This window comes from Grus americana, chromosome 19, assembly GCF_028858705.1.
Source record: "Grus americana isolate bGruAme1 chromosome 19, bGruAme1.mat, whole genome shotgun sequence".
Classification (NCBI taxonomy): domain Eukaryota; kingdom Metazoa; phylum Chordata; class Aves; order Gruiformes; family Gruidae; genus Grus; species Grus americana.
This window is the reverse complement of record NC_072870.1, coordinates 54,824-81,949: the sequence shown is the minus strand read 5'-3', so window position 1 is coordinate 81,949 and position 27,126 is coordinate 54,824. Positions and strand designations below refer to the sequence as shown.

The 27,126-nt window shown below is 49.8% G+C and overlaps 2 protein-coding genes and 1 long non-coding RNA gene across 7 annotated transcripts in view; 2 read left to right on the top strand and 1 right to left on the bottom strand.

Moving 5' to 3' along the window:
- Positions 1-1,407, top strand: part of DNAJC30 (DnaJ heat shock protein family (Hsp40) member C30) — a 61,234-nt gene extending 59,827 nt beyond the window's left edge. The window contains exon 2 of the mRNA XM_054847729.1: positions 1,391-1,407. The gene's annotated coding sequence lies outside the window, so the exon portion shown is untranslated. The remainder of the gene's footprint in view (positions 1-1,390) is intronic.
- A 948-nt stretch (positions 1,408-2,355) lies between these two features.
- On the top strand, positions 2,356-5,229 carry LOC129215106 (uncharacterized). The gene is made up of 5 exons (XR_008579891.1): positions 2,356-2,673; positions 2,949-4,009; positions 4,197-4,321; positions 4,621-4,728; positions 5,000-5,229. It is a non-coding gene; the product is annotated as an uncharacterized LOC129215106 (long non-coding RNA).
- A 1,126-nt stretch (positions 5,230-6,355) lies between these two features.
- LOC129215097 (uncharacterized) lies at positions 6,356-14,747 on the bottom strand. Of its 5 annotated transcripts, none has more exons than XR_008579889.1 (3): positions 10,113-11,809; positions 9,385-9,568; positions 6,356-8,013 (listed from the first exon to the last, which is right to left on the bottom strand). XR_008579889.1 is itself a non-coding variant. In XM_054847716.1 (3 exons), exons 2-3 carry the CDS (start codon positions 10,378-10,380, stop codon positions 8,890-8,892), a joined length of 960 nt encoding a protein of 319 aa, XP_054703691.1. In that variant the 5' UTR covers positions 10,381-10,989; positions 12,876-14,747; the 3' UTR covers positions 6,356-8,889. The 5 variants fall into 5 exon arrangements, 2 of the variants coding, with proteins under 2 accessions (XP_054703691.1, XP_054703692.1); XR_008579890.1 differs by having other exon boundaries at positions 6,356-9,568; positions 10,113-10,283; positions 10,852-11,809; XM_054847716.1 differs by adding an exon at positions 12,876-14,747 and having other exon boundaries at positions 6,356-9,581; positions 10,113-10,989.
- Positions 14,748-27,126: the final 12,379 nt, after the last annotated feature.

The following is a 27,126-nucleotide window of genomic DNA, read 5'->3' as shown; positions in this document are numbered from 1 at the left end:
AGGACAGGTGAAGGCCAGCCCAGAGCAGGGCTGGGGAACAGGTGATGGCAGTGGAAAGAAAGGTAAGGGACCAGCAGGTTGCTGGCAGGGGGCTGTAGGTTTTCCTTCCTCCGTGTCTGGAGGGGATTGGAGCTGAGGTTACGCCAAGGTGCCTGGAAGAGGGAGAGGCACCTCCTGTGACTCTCTGTACCCGTTACGCTAAAGCTGCAGCGACCCATTGTGGAACAAGGTCTCAGGACAGCCCGCACCACAAATGGCTGCTGGGACTGCTGAAGGACACCTTCCCAGTGGCCTCCACTCCCCAGCCTGTGCTGCAAACAGTGCAAAGCTCTAACCCTGCTTCTTTCCATCATCGTCTCAGATGTTGCAGAAGCAATGCCTTTGGTGTGTCCCTGTCCCAGCAGCAAATCTGAGTGTATGGGACCAATCCAGAAATCCAAGAGCCGGCTCCTCTTGTGCTAATTGATTGCCCTCCCCAGAACGACTCGTGGAGACCACCAGCATCTCCCAGGGAGCCCCTATTTCAGCACACGGATGAGAGCAAGCCATCCAAACAGTTTTCCCCAGGGAACAATGGTGCGCTGTAGGCATAAGGAGCTGGACAAAAAAGCAGTGTTGGAAAAGGCCTAAGGCCTCCCAGGAAACATGGCTTTCATCCAAAGGGATGAAAAGGAACACCTTCATCAGTGTTACCACAGGCTTCAGCAGACCTGCACATCACTCTTGTTGGAACTAGGACACAATAGGCACCCAGTTGCCAGAACAACTCCAAGATACCTTTCTGAAAAATCGTCTCATTTCCTGTTTCCAGACGATCTTGCCGAGAAGCGCCTCCTTCGTCGAGCGAGGCTTTCTCCAAAGCGCTTACCTGCAATGAGTGTAAAGTCAGAGCAGGGTCAGAAAGCCGAGGGCAGTGAGCCTCGTGCCAGGTGAGACACTTGCAGATGACAGCGTGCTCTCGTCTCTGTGGGAGCGAGATGTTTCTCCTGGACACAGAGGCTAGACAAACTCAAAGTGCGGTTATCCCATGTGCCACTAACTAATGGTTTCTTGGGAGACTCTGCTGGCAGCATCATTTCTTTCTTTGCTCCTGACCCTCTTCCTCTGTTGCTCCAGCAAGAGAGGGCCTGGGCCCAGGCATCCTGAGTTTTAGTGGGGCTGTTGGGCACACCTGAGTCTGACAGCTTGGGAGGGGGTCTTGTCTGTCTCTGACAGCTTGTGGTGGGGCGGGGGGGGGGGGGGGTGTTTCTTCTCTGTCTCTGTGGACTTGATCAGAAGGAGGCAAGTAGAGCACATTCTGCTGCAGAAGCAGGCGCGCCGCACGGAAGCACAAGATGCAGAACCAGCTCCTCCTGCACTCCTGCCAATGCACCGTGTTCTGTCTTTGCAGGTGGCTACCGGCCATCCAGGGGACCTCCTTGAAGGAAAAGGAGGAGAAGGAGAAACTAATTCCTCTGGTCGAACCCAGAACAGTAGACTTCATTGCCAGAACTATTGAGAGGAGAGAAAAGGTACCTGACACAGGCTGCTGCAGCGAGCGTGTCATACTGGACGGTCGAGAAGCGTTGCTGCGTGCATGCCGATTCTCACAAGATTCTTCACTGTGTGTTCACGGGACCAGCGCCTAGTTGCTTTGGTGCTTCCGTGAAGAGAGGTGGGCTACCTTGTCATTTGAGAAGCTACTGTTCACTTCCACTAACCTCATGAAACACACCCAAAGATGTTGCTTGTGGATCTGTCTGCCAGCAACGTGACTGCAAGGCTTGCCTGGGATAGCCAGCTGCCAGGTGGTTTGTAGCCTGGTGGTTGCTTAGCTCCCTGGTCATTACAGACAGGCTCTTTGGTGGAGCTTGCAGGAACCTGGGAGCAAACCAGCGTGGAGAGAAAGGCAGAAGAGAAGGGGCAGCAGGGAGGGCAGGAATGAAAAGAGCTCAGCCCTCTGCAGGGCAGACTAATGCTGCTTGCTGTTGCATTTTGGTCACCCTCCAGAACAAACACGCAAAGAAGAAGGAGAAGCTTCCACACCACCTCCAGAAATACATTGATGTAGAGAAAAAGAAGAAAACAGAGCTGGCGGAAGAGGAAACAACTAAACGGCCAACCCCGCCAGCACACAAAGCGAAGGCCAAGAGCGAGAAGAAGTCGCCCAAAGCAAAGGCCGACAGAGAAAAGGAGATGCAGAGGAGCCAGGTACTTTGAACTCGTGCAGAAAAAGAGCACTTTCTCCTCCAGGCGGGCTGAGATTGCAAGGTACCTCTACCAGGGAAGTCGTCAGAGCAGCGTTGCTGCAGCAGAGCTGGGCGGTGACTGCTGCCTTTCCTGAGCAAGAGGGGCGAGAGGGAGTTGTAGTGAAACCTTGGGGACACGCATGCATCACCCCAAGGGCGTGCTGAGGCCCTTCTCCTGGTTTTCCTCGTCCCACTAGGGTCCCAGCCAGAAGTGCTCTGGGGGTCTGCACGCTGGGAAGCAGCATGCTCCGGGTGCGGGGTGCTGTATGAGAGTCTCTTCCTGTGCAGGAATCCAGTTCATCTGAGCAATCATCAGTCAGCCCCTCGACTAGCACGGAGATGGGGAGTCCAGCCCCGACCTCCTGGAGACAATGATGGAGGACTGGGAAGAAGCCGGAGAAGAGGCACCCACGGTCCACGAGGACGACGCTGTCCCCCATAAGCGGTAAGAGTGCGCCGGCTCCAGCCAAGGCCTGGGGCAGTGGGGTGGTGGTGAGCCAAGGAAGCCAGCCCCTGAGCCATGGGACTGCATAGGTCGCCCGGGGATTTCTCCAGCCGCGGGAATGCGCTGGGCTAGAGCCCGATGGCAGGGCCCACAGCAGGTGCTTGACACTCCTCCTGCCTCCAAGGGGCTGAGGGGCCAAATGGGGCCATGAGTGTGTGGGGCTGGGTGCAGGGAGAGGCAGGAGGCTCAGGGAGACTTTGTCCTTGCTATTGCAGGAGCCTTTCCCCACGGACACACCAGGCCCTGCGGGAGGTGGTGACGCGCATCCTGGGGCAGGTGGCCCGCAGGCACAGGGGACAGAGGGATGACCAGATGGATCTGCAGGACAAGCTCAAGTGGTAAATCTCCCCAGACACAGGCAGTACTTCCTCTGCCGCAGTGCCCTTCCTCCCACTCCCCGCAGCACTCGGGGAGAGAGGCGCTTTTACTGCTACCGGCCTCTCGGCAGAGCCGCATTCTGCAGCCACAGCAGGCGCCCAGCTGGGGAGCCCGGCTGGTGAGCGCTCTGCCTGTGCTCACATCAACTCGTCCCACTGTGTGTCTGCAGCGAGCTGGCAGTGCTGCAGTGGCGTCGGTCGAGGCAAGAGGCACACAGCAGCCAACAACTGTGGGAAGCTGGACCCCAACCTGCACCCCCTGCTCGTCCAGGGAAGAGGGTGGCAGGACCGGTATGTGGCATGGGCTCCTGGAGGGACTGTGTTGTATCCACCTTTAGAAAAGCACCGTTACACGGATGTCATGTCTTACAAGACCCCTTAGCGCGTGCTTAGCTGAAGGCTGAAGCCCTTCTCCCCAGGCTTTCTCAAGAGGCGGCAGGTGGTTCTGTCCAAGACAGCCTTGACTTCTGCCATCTTCAGAACCACCCAAAGACTTGATTTGGTGGTGTTTGTAATGGCGACGGCACTGCCAGGCTTGCCTGGGATGGCAAGCAGCTGGGTTGCTTTCAGCCCCGTGGTCACTTGGCTCAGGGGTCGTTGCAGAAAGGCTTTGCGGTCGGGCCTGTGAGGACTGCGAGCAAACCAGGGCTGACGCAGAGGCTGAAGAGAAGGGGCAGGAGGGAGGGGGAGAGCTAAAATCCCCCCAGCTCTGCGCCGGGGAGACTAACTCTGTCTGCTGCTGCATTGCCTTGGCCCTGCAGGCAGAGCCCCATGTGTGCACGGAGGAGGAAGGATGCAAGCTCTGGGATTCCTTGCGCAAGAAGTGCCAGCAGAAGGCAAGGGCAAAAGTGACACCCCCGAAGGCGTGGAACAAAGAGCGAGAGCAATGGGAGGCCTAGGTACTGCAGGCAGTGAAAAACAATTAGGAAAAGAGCACTCTTCTCCTGCCGGGGAGCCAAGGTGGGAAGGTCCCAAAGCCCTCGGAGCGGTGGAGCTGACTGTCCTTGCGTGGGGCTGCACCAGCTTGAGGCACCTTCCCTGCGGCCCAGCGACATCTCCTGAGCTCACCCCTCTCTCTCTGTGCAGGGCTCCTGCTTTCGTGGCACTCTGGAGTGGTGGGGAGAGGGCAGAAAAGAGCCATCCGTGGAGGATGAGGAGAGCCCCAAGGACAAGTTCAGTCTTTGCATTTCAGGGTTCTCACCTCTGCAAAGGTGAGTGTGGGCCAGCTGCAGGCCAGGCCTGGGCCAGCTGGAGGCTGGTGACACAGCTGTGGTGGGGGAAGCAAATCCCAGCGCCACAGGGCTGGACAGGGACAGCATCCTCTCCTTGCTCGTTCCATGGGAATGGCATGGGTCAGTTCCTGATGCAAACTGCCTTTCTGCAGCCCCAAGCACAGCCGGCACTGAGAGGCCTGCGGGGCTGAATGGGACCGTGGAGGTGGGGGCAAGTGGAGAGGGGAGAGGCAGGTGGGTCTCGGTCGAGATGTGAGACTTTCTCCTTGCTGCGGTAGGAGTCTTTCCCCATGGACCCACTGGGCTTTGAGAGGAGCAGCAACCCGCCTCCTCGAGAAGGTAGAGGGAAGAGCCCATTGCCATGGTGGTGAGGAGGAGTCCTGCAGGTAAGAATCTCCAAAAATTCCCAGTGTTTGCCCCTGCCCTGCACTGCCCACCCTTCTTTTGACTCCCTGCAGCCCCTGGACAAAGATGGTCTTTTCCTGACAGCCCTCGGGGCGTGGAGAGCAGCAGGCTGGGATTGCATGACAGGGACCGTGGGCCTGCTCTCTCAGCACCGAAGCAGAGCCCACCACACGTCTCCTGACTAGACTTGTAGTGTTGCTCTGCACCTCTTTGTGCATACAAGACTACAGAGCTTTGTATTCAACTCCGCAGCTCAGGGGAGCAGATCTAGTCCACGTCAGCGAGTGCCAGGAGAGCCTCTTGGGCACAGGGGCTCCCGAGAGAGATGTCCAGCAGGAGCCTCCTCCAGCATGACGAGCGCCAGTGCTGGCCAGCGGGGCTGTAACAGCTTTGCTTCTGCCTGTTCAATAAAGCCCCATCTGCAACCCCCTGGGTCTGACAGTGTGGGTCTTTCCTTGGTGGCTGTGAAATCTCCACTAGGCAGTGGGTGAGCTTTGGTGGGGCAGGGAAAGGGCACTGCAGGACAGAGGGCTGGGGCTTCAGCCCTGCTCCAAGGGCAGCCCTCTCCCAAAGCTTTAGTGTTCTGGCTCGGCTGCAGCCCTGCTCTTTGTGGCCCGTAGACCTCTGGTCCCTGGCTTCGTGCCCTGCCGCGGCTGCACATCCCTGCTGAGGAGGGGATTTTCCCCAGGGGGTGAGGAGGGTGAGGAGGAGGAGGGGAAGGAAGAAGAGGAGGAGGAGGAGAAGGAAGAGTAGTGCCGAGCACCCAGGGGAGCAGAGCTGCAGGGGGAAGCCTCCAGGGGCTCGCACAGCCCGGGCACTGCAGGGTGCCCAGGCCAGTGCTGTCAGGGGTACCCAGAGCTGTGCAGGCACCACCGTGTGCTGTGGCAACAATGAAAGCTCAGGCAGGAACTGTGCCTAGGGAGCGGGAAGTTATGGGGGGCAGCTTTTCTGTGGGTAGCTTGACTCTGCCAAAGCTCTGCTCGGGCTCCCGAGCCTTTTGTTCGACACCTCTTGGTTAGAAAGGCAGGGTGGAGAGGAGGTGAGATGGGGATACCTCTGAAAAACTCCTCTCCAGACACCTGGGTTGGCTTACAGCATGCAACGGGGGGCCTGAGGGTGGGCTGCGCAGTAGGAGGGCAGGAATCCCGAGACTGCTGGCGCTTGGGCGCCCACACCCTGCGTGGGCTGCACGGGGACTCCATGCAGGTGGTGGCAGTGATGCTTCCAGAGCCCAGGCAGGCTTAATGGAGCTACACGAGGTTGGGTCAGTCTGTCAATCCTCTGGGCGACTTTTTCCTGAAAAGCCCTGATTTTGTGGGGACCGGAGTTTGCCTACATAGAAATATACCATTTCCATTTTACACTGCGGGATTGCTGCGCCTGTCTCCATACGTGCTGAGAGACTACTGCTGGATGTGCAGAGGGAGTAAGGGGCTCCTCAGCGACCCAAGACTCACAGGGTGTGGGTCGGGGCTGCACCCCAGTGTCACAGACCCTCACAAACCAGGCCGGGCCAATTAACAGACTAAAAGCAAGATTTATTGTTACAAGAGGGAAGCAAAAATCAAACTAAGTTTTACTCTAACTGAAACAGCTTTGAGACTCCAACAGACATTGACAATGCACAGGTTCAGGATGTCGGTCGGGATGTTAGTACTATACCGCTGACTTAAGAGCTCCTAAGGTTCATGGCTGATGACCCAAAATGCACAAACCCACTCACCCATGTAAGATGAGGTCGCTCAATCTGCACGGAAGATGAACCGTAGATAGTGTGCCAGAGTGGAGGTCTCGATGCAATGATCACTTTCCTGTGAAAATGACACATATTTGGAAACCAGTCCGCCTGTGTGTGGCAGATAAACCTGCCCTGACCAAGCCCGCGGAAGAACATTCCTGCCACAGTTTGAATTACGCCCACAAGTGGTCACTTCAGTTGACAGGTGATGAAGCTGAGGTCTTAGGCCAACGGGAGGCCTACGTGACCATATATGACCACAGGTCAGATTGGGATTGCTTATAAATGGAGTCCCGTGAGAGAGTCATTTTGGGTCGGTCTCCCTCAGAGCAGCGGGTCTGCGGTCGGGGGCTCTCCCTGTGGGTAGGGGCGTCCCCCACAGTTCATCTTCTGTACACATTGAGAGACCTCATCTTACATGGAGAGGAAGAGGGGACAGCTGCGAGCCCCTCGCAGGGAGGCAGGGATCCCCTGGCATCCCGATTGTCCCAGCGGCAGCAGCGCAACAAACCTTGCCTGTGCCAGAATCCAGCCACTCCTGTCACCTATGCTGAGAGAGATGTCACTCCAGCATGGGTCCTCCACGGGGTCACAAGTCCTGCTAGCAAACCTGCTCTGGCCTGGGCTCCTCTCTCCACAGGTCCACAGGTCCTGCCAGGAGCTTGCTCCAGCGTGGGCTTCCCACGGGGTCACAGCCTCCCTCAGGTGCCTCCACCTGCTCCGGCGTGGGGTCCTCCACAAGCTGGGCAGGATGGATAACAAGGTTGCTGAGCTTGCAAAACGGAGAAAATGAAGAAGAGGTCGCCCAACTGTGTACGCTGAAGAAGAGGAGAAAGAGGAAGATTTGAGGAGGACGACCCCTGACGACCACCTGAGAAAGAAACTGCGCAGGCATATCAGGACATTAGCATGTATTCATGAGTTCCCAGAATAACAATGAATATGTATTAAATTTATCGAAAACCTAATGAATATGTAACTCTTTTGTAATATGAATCACGTACAATTTGTTTCTCGTCGAGACGCACGTTCGTGGAAATATCCCCGTGCGACTCCCAGTGCTGCAATAAAGGATACCTGCTTAATAGTCGCATTGGCTATTGAGTGAATTTTCACTCTCCACCCAAATCATGGATTCGTCCAGGAGACATTAGATGGAAGCGGAACTCCTATATAAGTATATTCCGTGGCCGGAATATTTAGGCATCTGAGTGCAGATCCAACGATCATTCCAGTGTAAGATTTGGGTGATGTTTTGGACTAGGGAGAAGTGTAGATTTTGATTCTATCCTTCTACCTGATTGAGACATGGCTCAGGACTATTATTATCACGAGTAATGTCCAATTGATCATAATGTCCTTTCTATTTTTATCTGAAGGGATGATTGTGATTCCACAGTCCATGATGCAGGGGCCTTCTTGATCCTTGAATAATGAATCCACGCGGGCTGCTCTTTGATCTTGATTGTAGTGAAGGTTGTTAACAGCACTTGAAACAGTCCATTCCACTTCTCTTCCAACGGTTTACCTGCGAAATTCTTAACATAAACCCAGTCTCTGGATTAAAAAGGATGTATGGGTTGATCTAATCCTCTAACTCGTGTTGCTAGAACAGTTTGTTCGATTACATTTAACTGTCTCTGTAAACTAATTAGGTACTGATACAGGTATCCTTCACCAAGTTGGGTAAGATCCTCCCCTGAATAGTGCAATCGATACAGCCTCCCATATAAAATTTCAAAAGGGCTAATATTTTTTTTAGATCTCAGTTTTGTCCGAATTCTTAGTAGGGCTAATGGGAGGGCTTGATTCCATTGCAAGTTTGTCTCTTGACAAATCTTAGCTAGTTGTTGTTTGATTAAATGGTTCATTTTTTTCACTTGGCCACTAGCTTGTGGTCTGTGAGGGGTGGGTAATTGCCAATCAATTCCTAAGATTTTTACTGATTTTTGTTACTACTTTTGCACAAAAGTGAGTACCTCTATCTGAGGATATTGTTGCGGGTACCCCAAATCGTGGTATTCTTTCATTTAGTAACGTTTTTGTTACCTCTCTAGCCTTGTTGGTTCTACAGGGAAATGCCTCTGGCCAGCCTGTGAAGGTATCCGTTAACACCAACAAATATTCTGTATCCCCCTTTTCTGGGGAGTTCAGAAAAATCTATTTGCCAATGTTGCCCCGGACTATTATCTTTTCCTATTACACCCATCTGAATTTTGTTTGACATATTTAGGTTATTTTTTAAAGAAATTTCACACCTTTGGGTTACTTGTTTCACAGTGGTGTACAAATTTCGACTTGCTAGTTTCTGGTTTAATTGTTTATATAAAGTGTCTGTACCCCAATGTGTTTTCTTATGTTCATCTAAAACTAATTTCCATAACAAATGAGAGGGTACTATTATTCATCCATCTGGAATGTAAAACCATCCATCTTTTCCTTTGTTACCTTCTAAGTCATTGATTAATTTTTTATCTTCTTTGGAATATTTATCTGGCTCTAAATCAGAATTTGGAATTTGAAGTTTACCGTCTGGAATTAAGGCCGCCATCACTTTACCTTTTTCTGCTGTCTTTCTAGCTTCTGAGTCTGCCAATTTACTGCCAATCTCTTGGTCGGTGTTACCTTTTTGGTGTCCTTTACAAGGCATAATAGCTACTTTTTCTGGAAGATTTACAGCTGCTAGTAAATTTAGAATTTCTTTTGCATGTTTAATATATTTTCCTTGAGCAGTGAGAAGTCCTCTTTCCTTCCAGATAGCACCATGGGCATGTACAACCCCAAAGGCATCCTTTGAATCTGTCCAGATATTAACCTTCTTCCCTCTTGCCAGCTCTAATGCTCGGGTTAGGGCAATGATTTCAGCCTTTTGTGCAGGTAATGATTTTGCTTCGATTACCTTTTGGGTAGTGGTCACAGCATACCCCGCTTGGCGTTCTCCGTGTTTCACAAAGCTGCTTCTGTCTGTATACCAGGAGTCCTCGGCATCATGGAGCGGCTCCTCTTTTAGATTGGGGCGGCTGGAATATACGGCTTCCGTTGTTTTTAAACAGTCGTGGACCACCGGCTCCGAGATTTCCCCGCTAAGGAAAGAAGCTGGGTTCACAATGTTAGCGGTGACTATAGTTATATCATCTTGTTGCACTAGTATCGCTTGGTATTTCAGAAATCTAGAGGGGGAAAGCCAATGTCCTTCTTTTTGTTCTAACACGGCTGAAACCATATGAGACACCATGACTGTCATTTTCTGGCCCATTGTAAGTTTGCGTGCTTCCTGTACAGTCAGGATAACTGCAGCTACTGCTCGTAGACATCCAGGCCACCCTCTGCTTACTTCATCCAATTGCTTGGAAAAGTAAGCTACTGCTCTTTTATAAGGGCCTAGTTGTTGGGCCAGCACCCCTAAGGCTATTCCTTGCCTCCCATGAGAAAGCAGCCAGAAGGGTTTAGACACGTCAGGAAGACCTAGGGCCGGTGCTCTCATCAGTTGTGTTTTCAGTTGTTCAAAGGCTCTTTTTGCTTCTCCCGTCCAGGTCAACTTTAACTGATTATCTTTTAGTAATTGATACAGCAGTTTTACTAAGAGTCCATAATTATATATCCGTAATCTGCACCATCCTGTCATACCTAAAAAGGTCCTAAGTTCTTTCACAGTTCCCGGCAATGGCGTGTGGCCAATAGCTTCTTTTTGACCTTTACCGAGTTCTCTTTGCCCTCCTGAGATCTCAAATCCAAGGTAAGTGACTTGTTGCTGAATCACTTGGGCCTTTTGCTGGGAAACTTTGTACCCACTCAATCCTAGAAAATTTAACAAGCCCACTGTCCATTGGGCACAGTCCGCCTCCGTAGTTGTAGCCGCTAGTAAATCATCCACATATTGTAATAAAGTCCCCATCCGAGATGGAGGAGTCCATGTTTCAAGTTCTCGGGCCAGCTGGTTCCCAAAGACAGTAGGGCTATTCTTAAATCCTTGAGGTAACACTGTCCAAGTTAATTGTGTTTTTCTGCCTGTTTCAGGATTTTCCCATTCAAAAGCAAACAGCTTCTGACTGTCTGCTGCCAAGGGCAGACAGAAGAAAGCATCCTTTAGGTCCAGTATGGTAAACCAGATTTGAACATTTTTCAATTGAGTTAATAATGTATAGGGGTTTGCAACCACTGGGTGCAAATCATCTACAATCTTATTTATGGCTCTTAAATTCTGTACTAGCCGATAATTCTTCCCATCCGGTTTCTTCACCGGTAAAATCGGGGTATTAAATTCTGATTCGCATTATATGAGCAACCCATATTCTATAAAGTTGAGCATTAACCTTTTTAATCCCTTTTTGGCCTCTATTTTTAATGGGTATTATTTTTCTCTTACCGGATTTGTTCCAGGTTTAAGGATAATTCTTACAGGTTCCGCTCTTCTGGATCTACCCGGGACCTCATTAGCCCATACCAAAGGCGTCACTGCATTCTTCACCTCCTCGGGAATTCCTTTGTTAGTCTTAGGTTGTTCCTGCAACATAAAAACTCTTGCCTCGATGGCTTGAGATTCAGGGATTAATAATTGAACTTCCCCATCTTTAAAGGTGATCTGCATTTCCAATTTACTCAATAGGTGCCATCCCAAGAGTGGTATAGGACATCCAGGCATATATAAAAATTGGTGAGTTACCCATTGTTTTCCGAGCTTAAAATCTAAAGGATGGAAAAAGGCACGCTGTTCCGCTTTCCCTGTGGCACTCACGTTTATTGTATCATCGCTCAATTTTCTTTGATAAGTATTTAACAGAATAAGTCGCCCCAGTATCTACAAGAAAAATCTATTTTCCTTTTTCCCAGCTCTACTGTAGCCAGGAGTTCTGCTGGGGAGGTTTCCCCCGGTCCCCTTCAGGACTTAGTTCAGGGGAACTGAGGTGGAAAGGGAGTTTCTTGATTGTATTGTGCCTCCTCCAGAACCTCTGGACTGATAGGAATAGGAGCCCTAAAACGGTCCTTAAATTTCTGACAATCCCATTTCCAATGTCCCAATTCTTTACAATGTGCACACTGATGATCTCCTAAGGTATTGCTGGTATTTTGTGCTGGAGGGGCCTCGCCTCTCCCCCATAGTATTGCCGTCATCCCCTGAAGTTACTGTTTGCTGAGGCTCCCTGCAGTGCAGCTCTCAGGTTACCCTCTCTTTCCCTGTCTCTCCGTGCCTGTCTCCGCTCTCTTTTGTTTTGTTGTTGCTCTTCTTTAATTTCCTTCTCTTGCTCTCTGTTATCAAAAAACATCCATGCAACCTCCAACATCTTTCATTAATTCCAAATCATGCTCCTCATCACGCCCGCACTTCAAACCCCGTTGCCCCGTACTACAAGCAGAGCAACACCTTCACAGCCTCCCGCTGCCTTTTCCTGCTGTTCTAATGCTGATGCCAGGGGGTCTTGCAGGGTAAACCCACAGTCCTTCAGCCTCTCAGGATGATTTTGCAAGGTGAAAAACACATCAACATAAGGTACCTCATCCCATTGCTTTTCCCTTCTACAAAACAACATCAATTGTAGCATTGTATTATATTCCAAATTCTTATTCTTGGGCCATTTTTCCTGATCATCCAATTTATCCATCGGTCACCAGTGATTATACTATTTTATCAGAGTTCTCTTATCTGTTACACCTCCCGGTGAACCTTCTATTTCTTTCCAATGTCTCAGTATGCACCCTAATGGACTCTTTTTCAAGATTCCTCCACTCTGACTGTTTCTCATTTTATTTGTTTAAATTTCTATCTCGCCAACCACGAACAATCTTTACTATTTTGGGTGCACGCTCCTTCTTTTCCCAAGGGGTCCACACTTAGCACACTCTATGTCTGTCCCAGATTGAATCCACAATCTCTGCTTATACCATAAACATTCAAAAAATAATTATCGATTCACAATATTTTTAGGGTGTCAAAGGCAATATTCTGGTTCCCACGTTTATCAAAAATTCTACGTCAGGGGCTGCATCATTCAGATTTTTAGTTAGTCTTTTAACACGGCAATAAAGGACATCCAAACTTACATGTCAACGCTACTATTAATCTAAGATAATTATCCACAAGGGTATCATTAATCATTCGCTTCGTCCTTCTCCAGCTGTTTCCCTCGCAGGATAACAGAACCGCGGATCCGGGCTCCACACGCGCTTCGTATGTGATTGTACGTCTCACACACTCACACAAATTCAAACACATCAAGTTATATTTGAGAAAAAAACCTTCTTGAAACAGTAACTGTTAAGCTCCTAGACAACCAGTACCTCCAGATAGTTACTTTTTAAATGTATGCGAATAAGATGCTAGCAGTCCCGCATACGCTCACCCTGTGTTATGAAAATTAAACAAAAAAAAAAGCAAAATATTTTAAAGAATACCTTTCAATAGCTGGTCCTTGTCTGTCCCCGCAGTGATCCGATTGAGGAGAGGAGTCTCTCCGGAGAAATCCCCGGGGGTACCCAAGAGAGTCCCAATCTCAATGGGTCCTGCAGCCGGGCAGAGAGGGTCCCATCTGGGTCACCAACGTGAATCGAAAAAATTCACTCAATAGCCAATGCGACTATTAAGCAGGTATCCTTTATTGCAGCGCTGGGAGTCGCACGGGGATATTTCCACGAACGTGCGTCTCGACGAGAAACAAATTGTACGTGATTCATATTACAAAAGAGTTACATATTCATTAGGTTTTCAATAAATTTAATACATATTCATTGTTATTCTGGGAACTCATGAATACATGCTAATGTCCTGATATGCCTGCGCAGTTTCTTTCTCAGGTGGTCGTCAGGGGTCGTCCTCCTCAAATCTTCCTCTTTCTCCTCTTCTTCAGCGTACACAGTTGGGCGACCTCTTCTTCATTATCTCCGTTTTGCAAGCTCAGCAACCTTGTTATCCATCCTGCCCAGACGGTCCCAGGCTTGTTGGCGTATTGGGCCCCCTTTATCAGGGTGCCTCAAACTTTGTGTCTTTTTCTAGTTCATACCCAAGGACTGTTCCCTAAGTTACGGCTTCTCTTATCCTGTTTCTACATTCCAACTATTTTACTACAGAAAAGTGAGTACTGTGCTTGTCTTTAATCTTTTAAAGTAATTTTTCTACGGGCGCCCGGTCCGTGGCTTAGATATTGGGTTTGCGGCGAAACAGACCCGGAACGTTGCTCCAAGTAGCGTTCCGATTCGCTGAAATTCCCCGTAGTCAGAGAGCAAGAATCGTGAATGTTGCTTGGCGGTTTGAAATCTGAGGCTTTCTCTGAAAGCTGACCTGCCAGAATGAGCCGAAAGCAGGCCGAATGCCAATAGGGATGCCGCATAAAAGGTCCTCTTCTTGACAGGAGAAGAGCTTGGCGAAACGTCAGCGCCGTTTCCCGTAGGGCCTCCGACGTACCGGTTCAGCAAGCATGGGCTTTGTGCGATTCCCTCGGGGATGATCGCAAACAAACGTTGTACGGCAGAGAGTATCTTAGCTTACTTTCCATCTCCTGCTCGGTTACTTGCAGAATATTTAATTTGGCGTCGCACGGACCCAGAGGGACGGGTCCCCAACTCATGCTGGTAGGGCAACCCCAGTACCAGCCGGTAAAATCGGAAAAGAGTACGATGTTTTGAAACGTTTGCCTTGCGAGGAGAAGGGCCGTCTCTCGTTAGGCAACTGAATTCGGTGACCGATTTCCACGCCTCACGCGTGTGCGTGCGCGCACACGCACCCCACCCCCCCCCCCAACAGGCAGGCTTTGAAGGAGGCAGTCCCTAAGGCAATGCGATCTAAAACGTGGAAGTTTTTTTTCTATTTTTAATAGTTTCTTACGGATAGGAGGCTCGTGTGAGCATTTAGCCTGTCCCGTCCTTAATTCTGAACCCACTGGCTGGTGCAGAAGAACGGTCGCGTGACAAAAACAGCATGAAATTTGTCCCTGTGCCGGATGTGTCCCGTGGTAAAGGAGTACATCTGTTATTCCGGCGTGAAAGATGTTTGATGAGCGTACCGCATCGTCAGAGCTGCTCTTGGTCTGCCTGCAAGCCGTGGGTTATGATTTAGAAATACGTTCACCTACCGTTCCTTAACTGTGTGGTTTTGGTTTTTATTTTTTCAAAGAAAGGGTGGCTTTTTCGTCGATCTCTTTGTGAGAATATCAAATCAGGCGGCGGTAAATACGTAGAAGCGACTAGGCGTACTACGGCGTGTACCGGACAGTGTTGGCGTGCCGCTCTGCTAGCAGTGGAGAGCCAGATGAGGCTGCCTGTGGTAAGTACTCGTTCTGCCTCCGGCTGAACGGAAAGATTCTCATGTTGAGGGTTCCTGGGCTTGTCTGTGTGATTAGCATTACTTTTTTTTTTTTTTTTTTTTAATATGAAACAGGGTCAGATAATTGTTGATGAGTGGGACTTTGCGTACTCCTTTAGGTAGCTTTTCGTACTGAAGCTTAGATCAGTTACAAAACTTAATCTTTGTGCAGTTTACGCGTTTTGTAGCATCTGTGGCAGAAACAACTACAAAGACATTTATCCTGTAGGTAAGCTGAAAATAAAAATGCGGTTTCTCACCTGATTTTTCTTTCGGAGGAACGCTCGCCCCCAGCGGCTGGTTTTTTTGCTAGTGTTGTTGGGGGGAAGGAACAGCGGCGCTTGCCTGGTTTCTTCCCCTAGCCAGGGACCTGAAACTTTGTTTTCCTCAGGTGTTTCACTAGAAATTTACAAGTGTCGGTGGTCAACAGTGGCAGAGAATTGGGTGGCGTTTTCAATTTCAAAGGGAAGGAACATGTTGATGTTAATTCTGTTACCAAAAGTGAAGTACCAGCTGCTTCCTCTTTCTAGATCTTCTCTCCTTTTGCCGTCCTCCCCGAGGGGTAACGTGGCCACGCTGTATACCTTTTCTGTTCTGGTACCGTTCGTTTGATACGCAGGAGCGCTGTGAAATAAATAGAAGGGCTACGGACAGACATCTGCCATCGTTGCGGCTGCCTTAAATCGTGTATTTGTCCCTTTAGCCCGTCATTTCCTTTCCACTCAGTTGAGTTACGTGCAGCGTTAGGTTCCAGTCGAGAGCGGTGCCGCTGAACAATGCTCTTGGAGCGTGTGCGGAGGAGGGCGACCGAGATGGCGAGAGGTCTCCAAGGCAAGACTTAGGGGGAACGGCTGAGGTCACTTGGTTTGTTCAGCTTGGAGAAGGGAAGGCCAAGGGGTGACCTCATCGCAGTCTACACCTTCCTCGAGGGGGACGGCGGAGGGGGAGGCGCTGACCTCCGCTCTCTCCGGTGACCGGCACTAGGACCCGAGGAAACGGGACGAAGCTGCGTCAGGGAAAGTTCAGACCGGATGTTGGGAAAAGGCTTTTCACTGAGAGGGCGGTCGGTCACGGAACAGGCTCCCCAGGGAAGCGGTCGCAGCCACCGAGCCTGTCAGGAGTTCAAGGAGCGTCTGAACAATGCTCTTAGTCGCACGGTTTAGTTTTAGGTAGTCCCGCGTGGAGCGGGGGCTTGGTCTCGGTGATCCGTATGGGTCCCTTCCAACTTGAGATACTCTATGATTCTGTGAAATCTTCTGGTTAGAAACGACCTTATTGTAATAGAGAATTCGCTGAACGTGGCTTTGTGCAAGGACTGTCGTCTTGGAATATCTTTTTTTTTTTTTTCCCCCACAGATATGAGAAAAGCTCTGTCCAGAGATATGGAGACGAAATCAGTTGTACCTCATCCTGTGACACCGGAAGACATTGAGTAACTGTAAGCTGTGATGCTCAGTGAAATTACTAAGAGTGTTAAGTTTCCCGTGCCTTTGCTTTCACTCTCCCATTCTCTTGTCTTGTGGCACGTCGCATTTTTTGAGGCCGTGGAAGCGACATCGGGAGCGATGGGTTGTCAGAACCAGGTCCTCCCGCCTGTCGCTGGTTTTGCTTACCTTCGCCGTCTCTGTGTACCAGTCTGCAGCTCTCTCTCTCTGTTCCTCAATCCCTGTCTTCTCTTCTCTGTTCTACTTTGTTTCACTGCGTATGTCCCGTTCCCTGTCCCACCTTTATCCTTCCTTCCTTCTTCCTCCCCTTTTTCTTTGTCCTTTTGTCCTGCTCCCCGACCCTGTTTCTCACTCCATCTGACCGTCCTTTTCCTGGCACCTTTGTGTCTCTGCTCCTTGCCCCCGTCTTTCTCTCCCCTCTGCCCAGTCCTCGTCTCCCTCTTTTGTCTCTCTGTCCCTCTGTCCTCCTTCTGCCTCTGCCCCTCTGTCCTGCTCCCTGCCCCTCTTTTTCTCACTCTGCCCCAGCGTCCCGCTCCCCGGTCCTCTTTCCCTCTGTTGATCTCTCCTTCTCCCTGCTCCCCAGCCCGGTTCTCTCATGCTCCCGCTTCCTTTTTTTATTCTCTGTTGCTCTGTCCTGCTCCCCGTGCCGCTGTCCCTCGCTGTACCTCTCGGTCCGGCTCCCTGCCCTTATTCTCTTTTCCTCCCTCGCCGTGGCGCTGCCCACCCAGGGTCGTTTCTGCCTCTCTGTCCCGCTCCCCGTCCTTGTTTGTCGGTCGCCGTCCCGCTGCCTCTCTTCCTGCCGCTTCTTCCTCCCTCTCTGTCAGGCTCCCTGTCCCCGTCGTCCTTCACTCGCCGTCCCTTTCCTTGCCTCGTGCTTTCTCGCTCGCCGCCGCCGCCGCCCCCCCCTATCCAGCTGGCTGCCACTTTTCTCCTCTCTTCTAGCGTCCTGCAGCTGGCTCCTCGGTTTTGGCGGCAGCCTGCACATAGCAGCCCAGCTCTCCAGCAGCCTGACGGACCGACCGTGTGTCTGTTCCACGCCGGACTGGCGAGCGTGGCTCTGGGTAGGACAGCCGAGGTGCCCCAGGGCCGGGCCCCGAGCCCTGGTGCGGAGTCTCTCCCGGGACCGGCTCTGTGTGTGACTGAATAAACGCTTGCGGTCTCTTTTGCCGTGCCAGCTGCGTTGGTGCTTCCTTTGTGGGGGGCGAGGGGCCGTGATGGAGGGCAGGGGAGGAGGTGTGGGGGGGTCAGGCGATGGCCCCCTGTTCATGCGGGGCTCCAGCTGTGGGTTGGGGCTGGAGGAGCCCCAGGTGCAGGCAGTGAGGCTGCTGGTGCCCCAGGTGCGGGCAGTGAGGCTGATGGCCACGGCCCCTCCCTATAAGGGGCTGCTGGTGTGCAGTGGCTGCTGTGAGCCAAGGGAGGAGTGGAGGTGTTGCTGGGCTGTGGCTGCACAGAGGGAGAATGTGAGTGGGGCAGTGCGGGTGCCTCTGAGGGGGGGTGGGTGGCAGGGTCCGGGTCAGAGGCATGGAGCCGTGTGGTGGGTGGGGGGGTCTGCGCCGTGTCGCAGCCGGGCGGCGAGGGTTGCCTGGAGCCGGCGGGTGTCTGTGCCGTGTCGGAGCTTGCGGGGGGGTGCTGGCTGGCGGTCCAGCCTGGAGCCACGCTGCGGAGCTCGGTGCTGCTGTCGCGGCTCCGCGGGGATTTCAGTGAGTTGGTGCGAGGGAATGGGACAGTGTCCCCGCAGGGTCAGGAAGCGTGGAAGGCTGCCTCCTGCAGCATGCTGGGAGCTGTAGTCTTATGGCACTCGGCTGACATGCGGTGTTTGCCAGTGTGTGCCGGCAGGTGTTGTTTCCCCTTTTGGAAAAGGCACTGTCTGCCTCTCACCTCAACAAAAATGCTCTAGCTCTGGTTAGCCCACACAGCTGCTCCCAGCTGCAGCACCTCTTCTGTAGCCTGTCCCATAGCCACAGACTGCTGCCTGACCCTGTCTTCATGTTAGCATGCTGGCCCTCAAAGATAGTTTATTGCACCATAAATGCTGGTGTCATTAGCATCAGTTTGGAGAAAACAGTGGTGTCTCCAAAAGCTCCTCCAGAAGAAGGGGTTGCTGCTTCAGGAGAGCTACAGTCATCACTGTGGATGAGAGTTGCTGGTTGTTTCCCTCTCCCAGAGGCAGCGGTGAGGGCTCAGTTGTTGGTTCCTCTCTGGGGATGTTGTTTGCTGCATCTGCCTCAGGTTTGTGTGGGTTGCCTTTGGCTTCCTTCTCCTAGAGGCCCAAGCGAAAAAGGATAGCTGGACACTTACTGGCCACAGAGAGGAGCTGCTGCGGCCCAACCCAGAGGCCAGAAAAAGGCAACGCAGCTGAAGAATAAAATAAAGGGGATCCAGCTGGCAGCTTCCTCTAGCTGCAGGCAGGAGACCGTCTCTCCGGGTTAAGAAGAACACCTCTTAGCATAGTCCTCGGCAGATCCGATCTCTAACGTGCGCCACAGGGTTTGTACGCGTCGCTAAAAGCACAGTACAGCCACCTAGCGTGTGCGAGGTTATGTATCTGGAAAGCCTTATATTGTAAAAGCTGTAGAGAGCAATCTATTCTTTTAGGCGCATGACAGTCAAGCAACCGGAGCCTCAGAGGAAGGGAGGAGGAGGGGTAAGAGAGATGAGTCCGAACCATCAGATTCTCTCAGCAGCTCCGAAAGACCCTTAGAACTGCATCGTCCCTCTTCTGCGTTGCGTCCCGTCCCTCCCTGTTGAGAAATTCTTTTACCAAACAACGATTAGCTTTGAATTTAACAAGGCCTACGAGCGATTAACATGTACGGAGAAGATATCCTAACCTTGAGAACAGAAACATCCCAGCAGGATTGCCCAAACAGGCTTGATAAGGAAGAACAGCTTGGCCGGACAACAGAGTTGGGGAACATGGAAGGAGAAGAAACCGTCCTCAAGACTTGTGACCATAAAAGGGAAAAAGGAGCGGGGGGCTAACTCCCCAAATGACCACCGAGGACCACCTGAGACCCCCATGCAGCGTAGTTTTGCAATGCCAGCATTATGTAAATATGGCAGAGATTTCTCAGAAAATGTATGAATATTCACATCTTAAGGTATGTAAAGGATGAACTTTTGGTTTAGGGTATGCGCGATAGGCAGAACTATCCCCCGTGCATCTGGTGCCGAATAAAGCAATGCCTGCTTTCTAATGCTAAAACGGAGTATCGGAGAGTTTATTATCCCCTATTTGGTGACAGTTTCTGGCGACACAGATGGGACCCCGTCTCTGAGACTTCTCGGACCATCGGACCTCCAGCACCCACCGAGTATTTTTTGGGGAGATCGCTGATCCTCTGATGCGTGGAGGTCCAGTGCACGGCCCCTGGGAGCGGTAAGGTATTGCTTTTCTTTATACGTAAGGGTGGAAAAATCCTTGCACAATTGGGTTATGGATATTCCAGTAAAGGGTTTAGTAGACATTAATATGGGGATGCTTGGAATACACTAATATGGTTAAAGGGAAAATTGGTCGGGGTATACATCGCATGTATTCTCCCAGAGGTTAATTATGGGATCGGGACAATCCCGAGAGGGCAGGATTGGAAAGAATACTCCTTTGGGTTGTGTTCTGAGAAACTGGAGTAAATTGGGGGGACACCCCCTGACACAGAAAAAGCTTGTCGCACATTGTCAATGTGGGTGGGCGATGTATAAATTAGTGGAGAAGAATGGCGTAGAGATGGCAGCGTAACGTATAATACTATGCTTCAATTAATGTTATTTTGCAGAAGGGAGGGAAAATGGGATGAAGTTCCCTATGTTGATCTATTCTTTGCTTTACGAGATCATCTTGAACGGAGCAGGGAATGTAAACTAATACAGAGAGATGCTTTGGTTCTGACCAAAGGAAAAGATAATCAGAAACTCTCTCAGCGTCGTCGTTCGGTGCGTAGTATCGGTAAATGGCGCGTCAAATACGGAGGACCGGGCGAGGAGGAAGCGGGAACGTTGGTTGCGCCCCCGGGAAAGGATAGAAGGAATGAAAGGGAGGAGGAGGAGGTTTCTGATGAAGGGGAATCTTTTGCTGGCAGCGAGGAATTCAGTCCTATTACAGGGAGAACAAGGGGAGGATCGGGAGGTCGAGTTGCACGAGCTCCGCCGTGACAGACGGTAGGGGCAGAGGGACCAGTGACCGTTAAAGTACCTTTCTCAGTGACTGATTTATGCTCGTGGAAAAAGTTGGCGGTTGTCTATAGGGAAGATCCTAATAAGGTGATAGAGATGATAATCAGGACTCAGGATCCAGACTGGAATGATTTGCAGGTCGTCTTAGATAATCCGCTAACAGCGGATGAGCGAACTCTGGTACTTGCAAAGGCAAAGGAAGAAGCAGAAAGAATATGTGCACAAGCAGGAGAACAAGGCACTGTTAATGATTGTCTTCCACCAGCTGATCCTCACTGGGATCCTAATAACCTGGTTCATTGATATCTGTTGACCAGATACCAGAGGTTAATCATGTTTGGAGCTTGGCATGCCATACCTGAGGCCAAAAATCTGTCTAAGATATATCAGATAGTCCAGGGTTGGAATGAATCCCCATCAGAATATTATGAGAGATTGGTTTCTACTGCCAGAAAATATACCGATTTGGATCCTTAAAAGGAGGGAGATGCCTTGCAGTTAGCATTTATCTTTGTGGGACAGGCAGCTCCGGATATTTGAAGAAAGTTACAAAAGCTAGAGGGAGAGGATTCGAGGAATTGGAGCAAGTTGTTGGAAAGGGCGTGGAAAGCGTATAATAACAGAGAAGCGGTTAAAGAGAATCAGGAAAGGAAAATAGTTGCTGCACTGACGAATGCTGGGAGAGGAGCTCGCAGAGGAAGAGGAGAAAGGGGAAGAGGAGTATCTGCTCGGTCAGGTCCAAATCAGTGTGCAATTTGCAGACAGGAGGGGCACTGGAAAAGAGAACGGCCCCGAGGGGAGAGGTGGAGAGTCCAGACTAAGACCAGAACAGGTTCAAATAGCCACCAGGCTTCTTATCCTAGACAGAGGTACTGATCAATGATGGGGACTGGGGTAAGTCTCAAAAGAAGCCCCAACAGAACCCCAGGTCACAAGAACGTTGGGGCATGAGGAAGTAGATTTTCTGGTAGATACTGTTGCATCCTACTCAGTAATTAATACTTGTCAAGGGAAACCAAGCCAAGAGAATGTGGTGGTTGTTGGTGCTACAGGGAAAAAGGAAAGGAGACCGTTCTTTCAACTGCTAGATTTTAATATTGGGAAACAGCGAGTAACCCATCAGTTTTTATATATGCTAGAGTGCCCCGTTCCCTCGCTGGGAAGAGACCTCCTCACCAAAGTCAGAGCACAAATAACTTTCAAAAGAGGAAGGATATGTGTAAACAAAAAACCCCCACAAAACCAAAAAACCTATATCTAAATCTTTAGATGCTCAAGTTTATGTGTTACAGGACCCAGTTCAAATGGAACCGGAAATCCCGCAGGAAATAGAGAACGCAATAATCCCATCAGAACTCCGGGAAGGTCATGAGCCGCAGAACCGGTAAAGTTTCAGTTAAAGCCGGGAGCTGAACCAGTAAGGCAGAAACAACACTTTGCGGTTAGAGGCTAGAGTAGGACTAGAGACGTTAATAAATAATTTTAAAACATTTGGGCTGTAGGTTGAATGCCAGTCAGCATTTAACACTCCCATTGTGCCGGTAAAGAAACCTCATTCAAATGAGTACCGTTTGGTATGAGACCCGAGAGCCATCAATCAAATTGTAGAAGATATCTGCCCAGTGGTGGCTAACCCATATACAGTACTTAGAACAAGGAAAGAAACGGACACATAGTTTACAATTCTAGACTTAAAGGATGCTGTCTTTTGCATACCCTTGGACAAAGAGATTCAGGAGCTGTTTGTCTTCGAATGGGAAAGCCCCACGACAGGGCGAAAAATTCAATTGGCTTGGACAGTTCTTCCCCAGGGGTTTAAAAATAGCCCTGCTCTGTTTGGGAATCAATTAGCCAAAGAGTTAGAAGAACGGAAGCAACATAATGAGGAGTCTATTGCAATAATACGTGGATGATGTGTTAACTGCGGCCGAGTCACCCGATAAGCGCATGGGAATCACTACAAGCCTTTTAAATTTCTTGGGACGAGCAGGGTATTGAGTGTCTAAAAGGAAGGCTCAACTAGTAAACCAACAAGTATTATATTTAGGGTTCACTGTTTCCCAAGGATTGCGGAGCCCAGGGACAGAGAGGAAAGAAGCTAAGTGTCAAATACCAGAACTGACTTCGAAAAGGGAACCGCGGGCTTTTCTGGGAACGGCAGGGTGGTGCACATCATGGATAACGGACTATGGATTAATAGTACAACTGCTTTACAAGGCATTGAAAGACTCAGGAGACATTTCGGTCTGGACCCCGCAGTGTCGTCGAGCCTTTGAGTCGCCTAAAAGAACCTTAATGTTGGCCCCACCTCTAGGATCACCAAATCTGACTAAACCTTTTGAATTATTTGTTCATGAAAGGTTTCTCCTGGCTCGGGGAGTCCTCGCCCAACACTTGGGATCCCGGAAGAGACCGGTGTGATACTTTTCCAAACAGCCGGACAACGTGAGTAAAGGCTGGCCGTCCCGCCTCTGGGCCGTAGCGGCGATGGTATCGCCGATTCGAGAGGCCCAGAAGCTCGCTACGGGGCAACGGATGACTGTGTACGTGCCCCGTGCCGTGACAGCAGTACCGGAGCAAAAAGGAAATCGCCAGTTATTGCCAAACAGAATGATGAACTATCAAGCCATCTTATTGGAGATGGATGATGTGAACTGAAAGGTAACATCTATGATTAATCCTGCATTATTTCTATCCACCTCTTTGGAAGATAGCAGGGAAATAAAATGCAACTGTTTGCAAACAGTCGAACGGGTCTATGCTAGCCGAGAGGACCCGAAGGATACCCCACTTGAACACCCCGATTGGGAATTATATACAGATGGAAGCAGTTACATGGAAAAAGGAAGATGGTCGGCAGCTTACGCAGTGGTTTTACAGGAAAAGGCGATTGAAGCAAAGGCTCTTCCACCTAACACCTCAGCACGGAAGGTGGAATTAGCGGCACTTGAAAGGGCATTAACGCGCTCTCAAGGAAAGCGAGTAAATATTCGGACAGGCTCCAAGTATGCCTTCGGAGTGGCACACGCTCACGGACCTATCTGGAACGAGAGAGGTCTATTGTCAGCTGAAGGGTCCCCCATTAAACGTGGAGAAAGTACCGTAAAGCTCTCAAAGAGCGTCCAATTACCAGCAGAGGTTGCAGCGATGCACCGTAAGGCTCATCAATTTGAAAATACCAAAATCAATGTGGGAAACAGGTTGGTGGATCAGGCAGCCAAGGAGGGCATCTTTTTGATTGTCCCTAATAAACACAGTAACCTTCCCAAGCATAGGCCGTGATATCGGGAACAAGACGACCAATCGGCTAAAGCTCTAAATGCTAGTAGAAATCCAGAAGGACGGTGAATTACACCCGAAAACCAACTTATAGTAACCCAACCTATAACGAGGGAAATTGCAAAGGAGAAACATCAATCTATGCACTGGGGAATTGAGGCCATGATAAATGATTGGAAGGGACAGATTTTGACCGTTAGAATGACCAGAATTATAAAAAGTATAGTAAAGAAATGTGAAATTTGTCTAAAGAACAATCCTCAGAATTTTAGATGGCCACCTACGGGAGTTGTTAGAAAAGGGAATAGTCTGGGTCATTACTGGCAAATAGATTTTTCTGAATTGCCCCATCAAAACCGTTACCAACATTTATCAGTGCTAGCGGACATCTTTTCTGGATGGCCAGAGGCTTTTCCCTGTCGCACCAACGAGGCTAGAGAAGCGGTAAAGGTATTAATGAAAGAAGTAATTCCCAGATTTCGAGTACCAGTAGGAATGCCCTCTGATAGGGGTCCTCACTTTGTGGCTGAAATCCTTCAAAATTTGGCTCGTATATCGGGAATACAGCGGGACCCGCACGCTCCGTGGAGGCCACAATCTAGCGGAAAGGTAGAAAGAACGAATCGGAGTTTGAAGAGACAGATAAGCAAGATCCGTCAAGAAACTAACCTCAAATGGCCCCAGGCCCTTCCACTAGCTTTGCTGAGAATTAGAATTAGACCCTCTTCTGAAGACCAACTTGGTCCATATGAGATACCGTACAGAAAACCTTATCGAGCGGTAAACTAGCCTGGACCTTTGCAGGTCAAAGGAAATCAAGATTTAAAAGAATGTGTAATGAGAATGGGAAAGATCCTTTCCTCGTTACATAGACACGTGGTTCTTTCTTCACCTCTGGGCTCAGATACACATGTTCATCCTCACTAGCCTGGAGATTGGGTCTATATGAAGGTCCGGAATGAGGAACCCCTTCAGCAAAGATGGAAAGGACCTTATTAAGTGATACTAAGTACTTTTACCACTGTTAAGGTTGCAGGGAAGGAGTCTTAGATTCACTACGCTCGAGCGGAGCCGGCCTCTGCTCCTCCTGATCTACTGTGGACCGGTGAGAATCCATTGTGCGACTCAGGTTAACCAAAGTTTATTTGTGAACTTTGAAGAAACCAGGGACCGCTCCGTGAATTGCCCCTGGTCGAACGGAGGGGCTTATTTTAAGTATCCCTGCGATCAAGCTTTTCTAAGTATTGGTTTGTTACTTACGATAGGGTTTTGTGTATTTTGTAAATATGTTCTGTGCGAGCATCAGCTGTTCAATCCTACAATTAATACTAATAAGTGGCTTAAATTGGAGGATGGGGCTGGCCCTGGAAGCTAATTTGATTTTTAAAACCGATACAAGGCTTTGGAAAAACTCAGAACCTGTCTAGCATTACCGCCTGTCTGCCCATGCCTAAATCTAGTAAAAAATCCAGTAGAATGGGGCGCGTTAGCTAATTCGAATCGCACCGAACCGCTACGAGTGAGTTTGAGGGTTGTTAAGGAGAGAACGACTGGACAACCATGCACGTCCTGGCCGGATCCTCAAACAGCTAAGTGGCATTATATAACTCCTGCGTCCCGGTGCTTTCGGTGGGCGGAGTTCCTAGTGAAGACGGAGGATTAGACAATTATCAGAATATGATATTACAGCCAGGTTTGGCCAAATTGTCTGACAATTGGAACCGTGCCTGAAGGTTTAACCGTTCAAATTTCGGAATAATCCAAAACATTTCTGGGGCGCAGGAGGCGTCGTCCATCGGGCGCACGTGCAGAAACATCACCTCGTTTGGAGCAGGAATATCGACGGGAAGGACTGACCGTTGGCAGTTTGCTATCCCCTCACCGGGATATACGGTATGGGTTTTAAGTGACGGAACCCGGACCAATAGATTGCCCATAGATCTTCCTAATCACGAAATTACCCTAGGGGCCCTCACGTTACGTCCTTTGCGGAGGAAAAATCTAACCCCAAGCTTTTGGGGAAAGACAAAGAGGGAAGCGGGCGAATGGCAGCCGCCTTCCAGAAGGGTGGGGATTCCAGGCATTCTTTGCTCCAGGAATTACGGCTTTCGAAAAGAGAGAGTCGTTGACGAATTTAAGGTGGCAAACGGCAAGCATAGCTAATTCCACCGGTACAGGGTCTTCAGAAGTAAATGAACATATTCAAGCCAACAGCCAAACATTACTACAAAAGAGATTAGCATTAGATTTGCTTCTGGCTAAAGAGGCGCGTGCCTTGAATGCAGACAAAAACCCGACGAACACCCCAGTGATTATCGGATAAGATTGAAAACTACCCTGTTGAAATACGGGGGAAGGACTAGAGAAAATTTTCAAGAACCATTGGCTATTAGTGTATTTATGGAGCGGTGTTCTCCCGATATAAATATTTTAAAAAGCACATGCCTGGGTGGCAAGGGGAAACCCTGAGTAAAATACTGAGTATTGCTGCATTTGTTTTTGATGGTAGAGATGAAGAAAAACAAGAGAGAGAAGGAGAGAAATAAACAGGAAAGGATGCAAGAGCAACAGGAAAGAGAGAGAGAAATTAGCTTGCTGGCTGCAGCAATTACACAGAATTATCAATCAAGAGGAAGGGGCAGGGGAATTTCAAGGGGAACTCCAAGAGGAAGGGGCCGTGGGGGAAGGGCTCCCGTTCTTTCTTCCCTTAACCAATCTAATCCTAATGCTTTAGAGTGTTTTTGTTGCGGGAATATAGGGCATATCCAGCGGGAGCGCTCACTCTGCCCAGTAAGTGCTGCACGAGAATCAAATCCACCGTATCCATCGCGCCCTTGCTTGCAATAGAAAATTAACGAGCCGAACTCCACGCTCGCCGAAGGATCGCGAGAACGTCGAATGAAGGAGCGAAGGTAAATGAGTACGGACAAATTACTGCAAAGGTAAATGGACTTTTTGTTGAATTTTTAGTAGACGCAGGAGCAACTTTGTCCCTTTTGAATTATGCACTCCCACAAACATTGATTTCTAAAGAGAAGGTACTTATAAGAGGGGTCGTTGGACAAGAAATAAAATACATTTCAACCCTACTTCCAATTATCATCACAGAAAAAACGGTACGGGGAAGATTTGCGCTATCTCCAAATTCATCCGTGTCTTTGCTAGGATGTGATCTTTTGCAGGAATTTGCTATTCAAATGCTCCTTGCTCTGGCCGGAATCAAATTAATAATCACGGGATCAGAAATTGTGCAAGTGCCACAAGAAGAAGAATCGGCTTTTAAAATTCCAAAAGGACTTGAAGCAGTTCTCCGGCAACTATGGAGCAGCTCTGGCGATGATATAGGATTATCGTTATCCGCAGAACCGGTAATAATTAAAACAAAAGGAGGGTCATCTCCATCAATTAAATGGTACCTGATTGCAGATGAGGCTATTCCAAGTATTCAAAA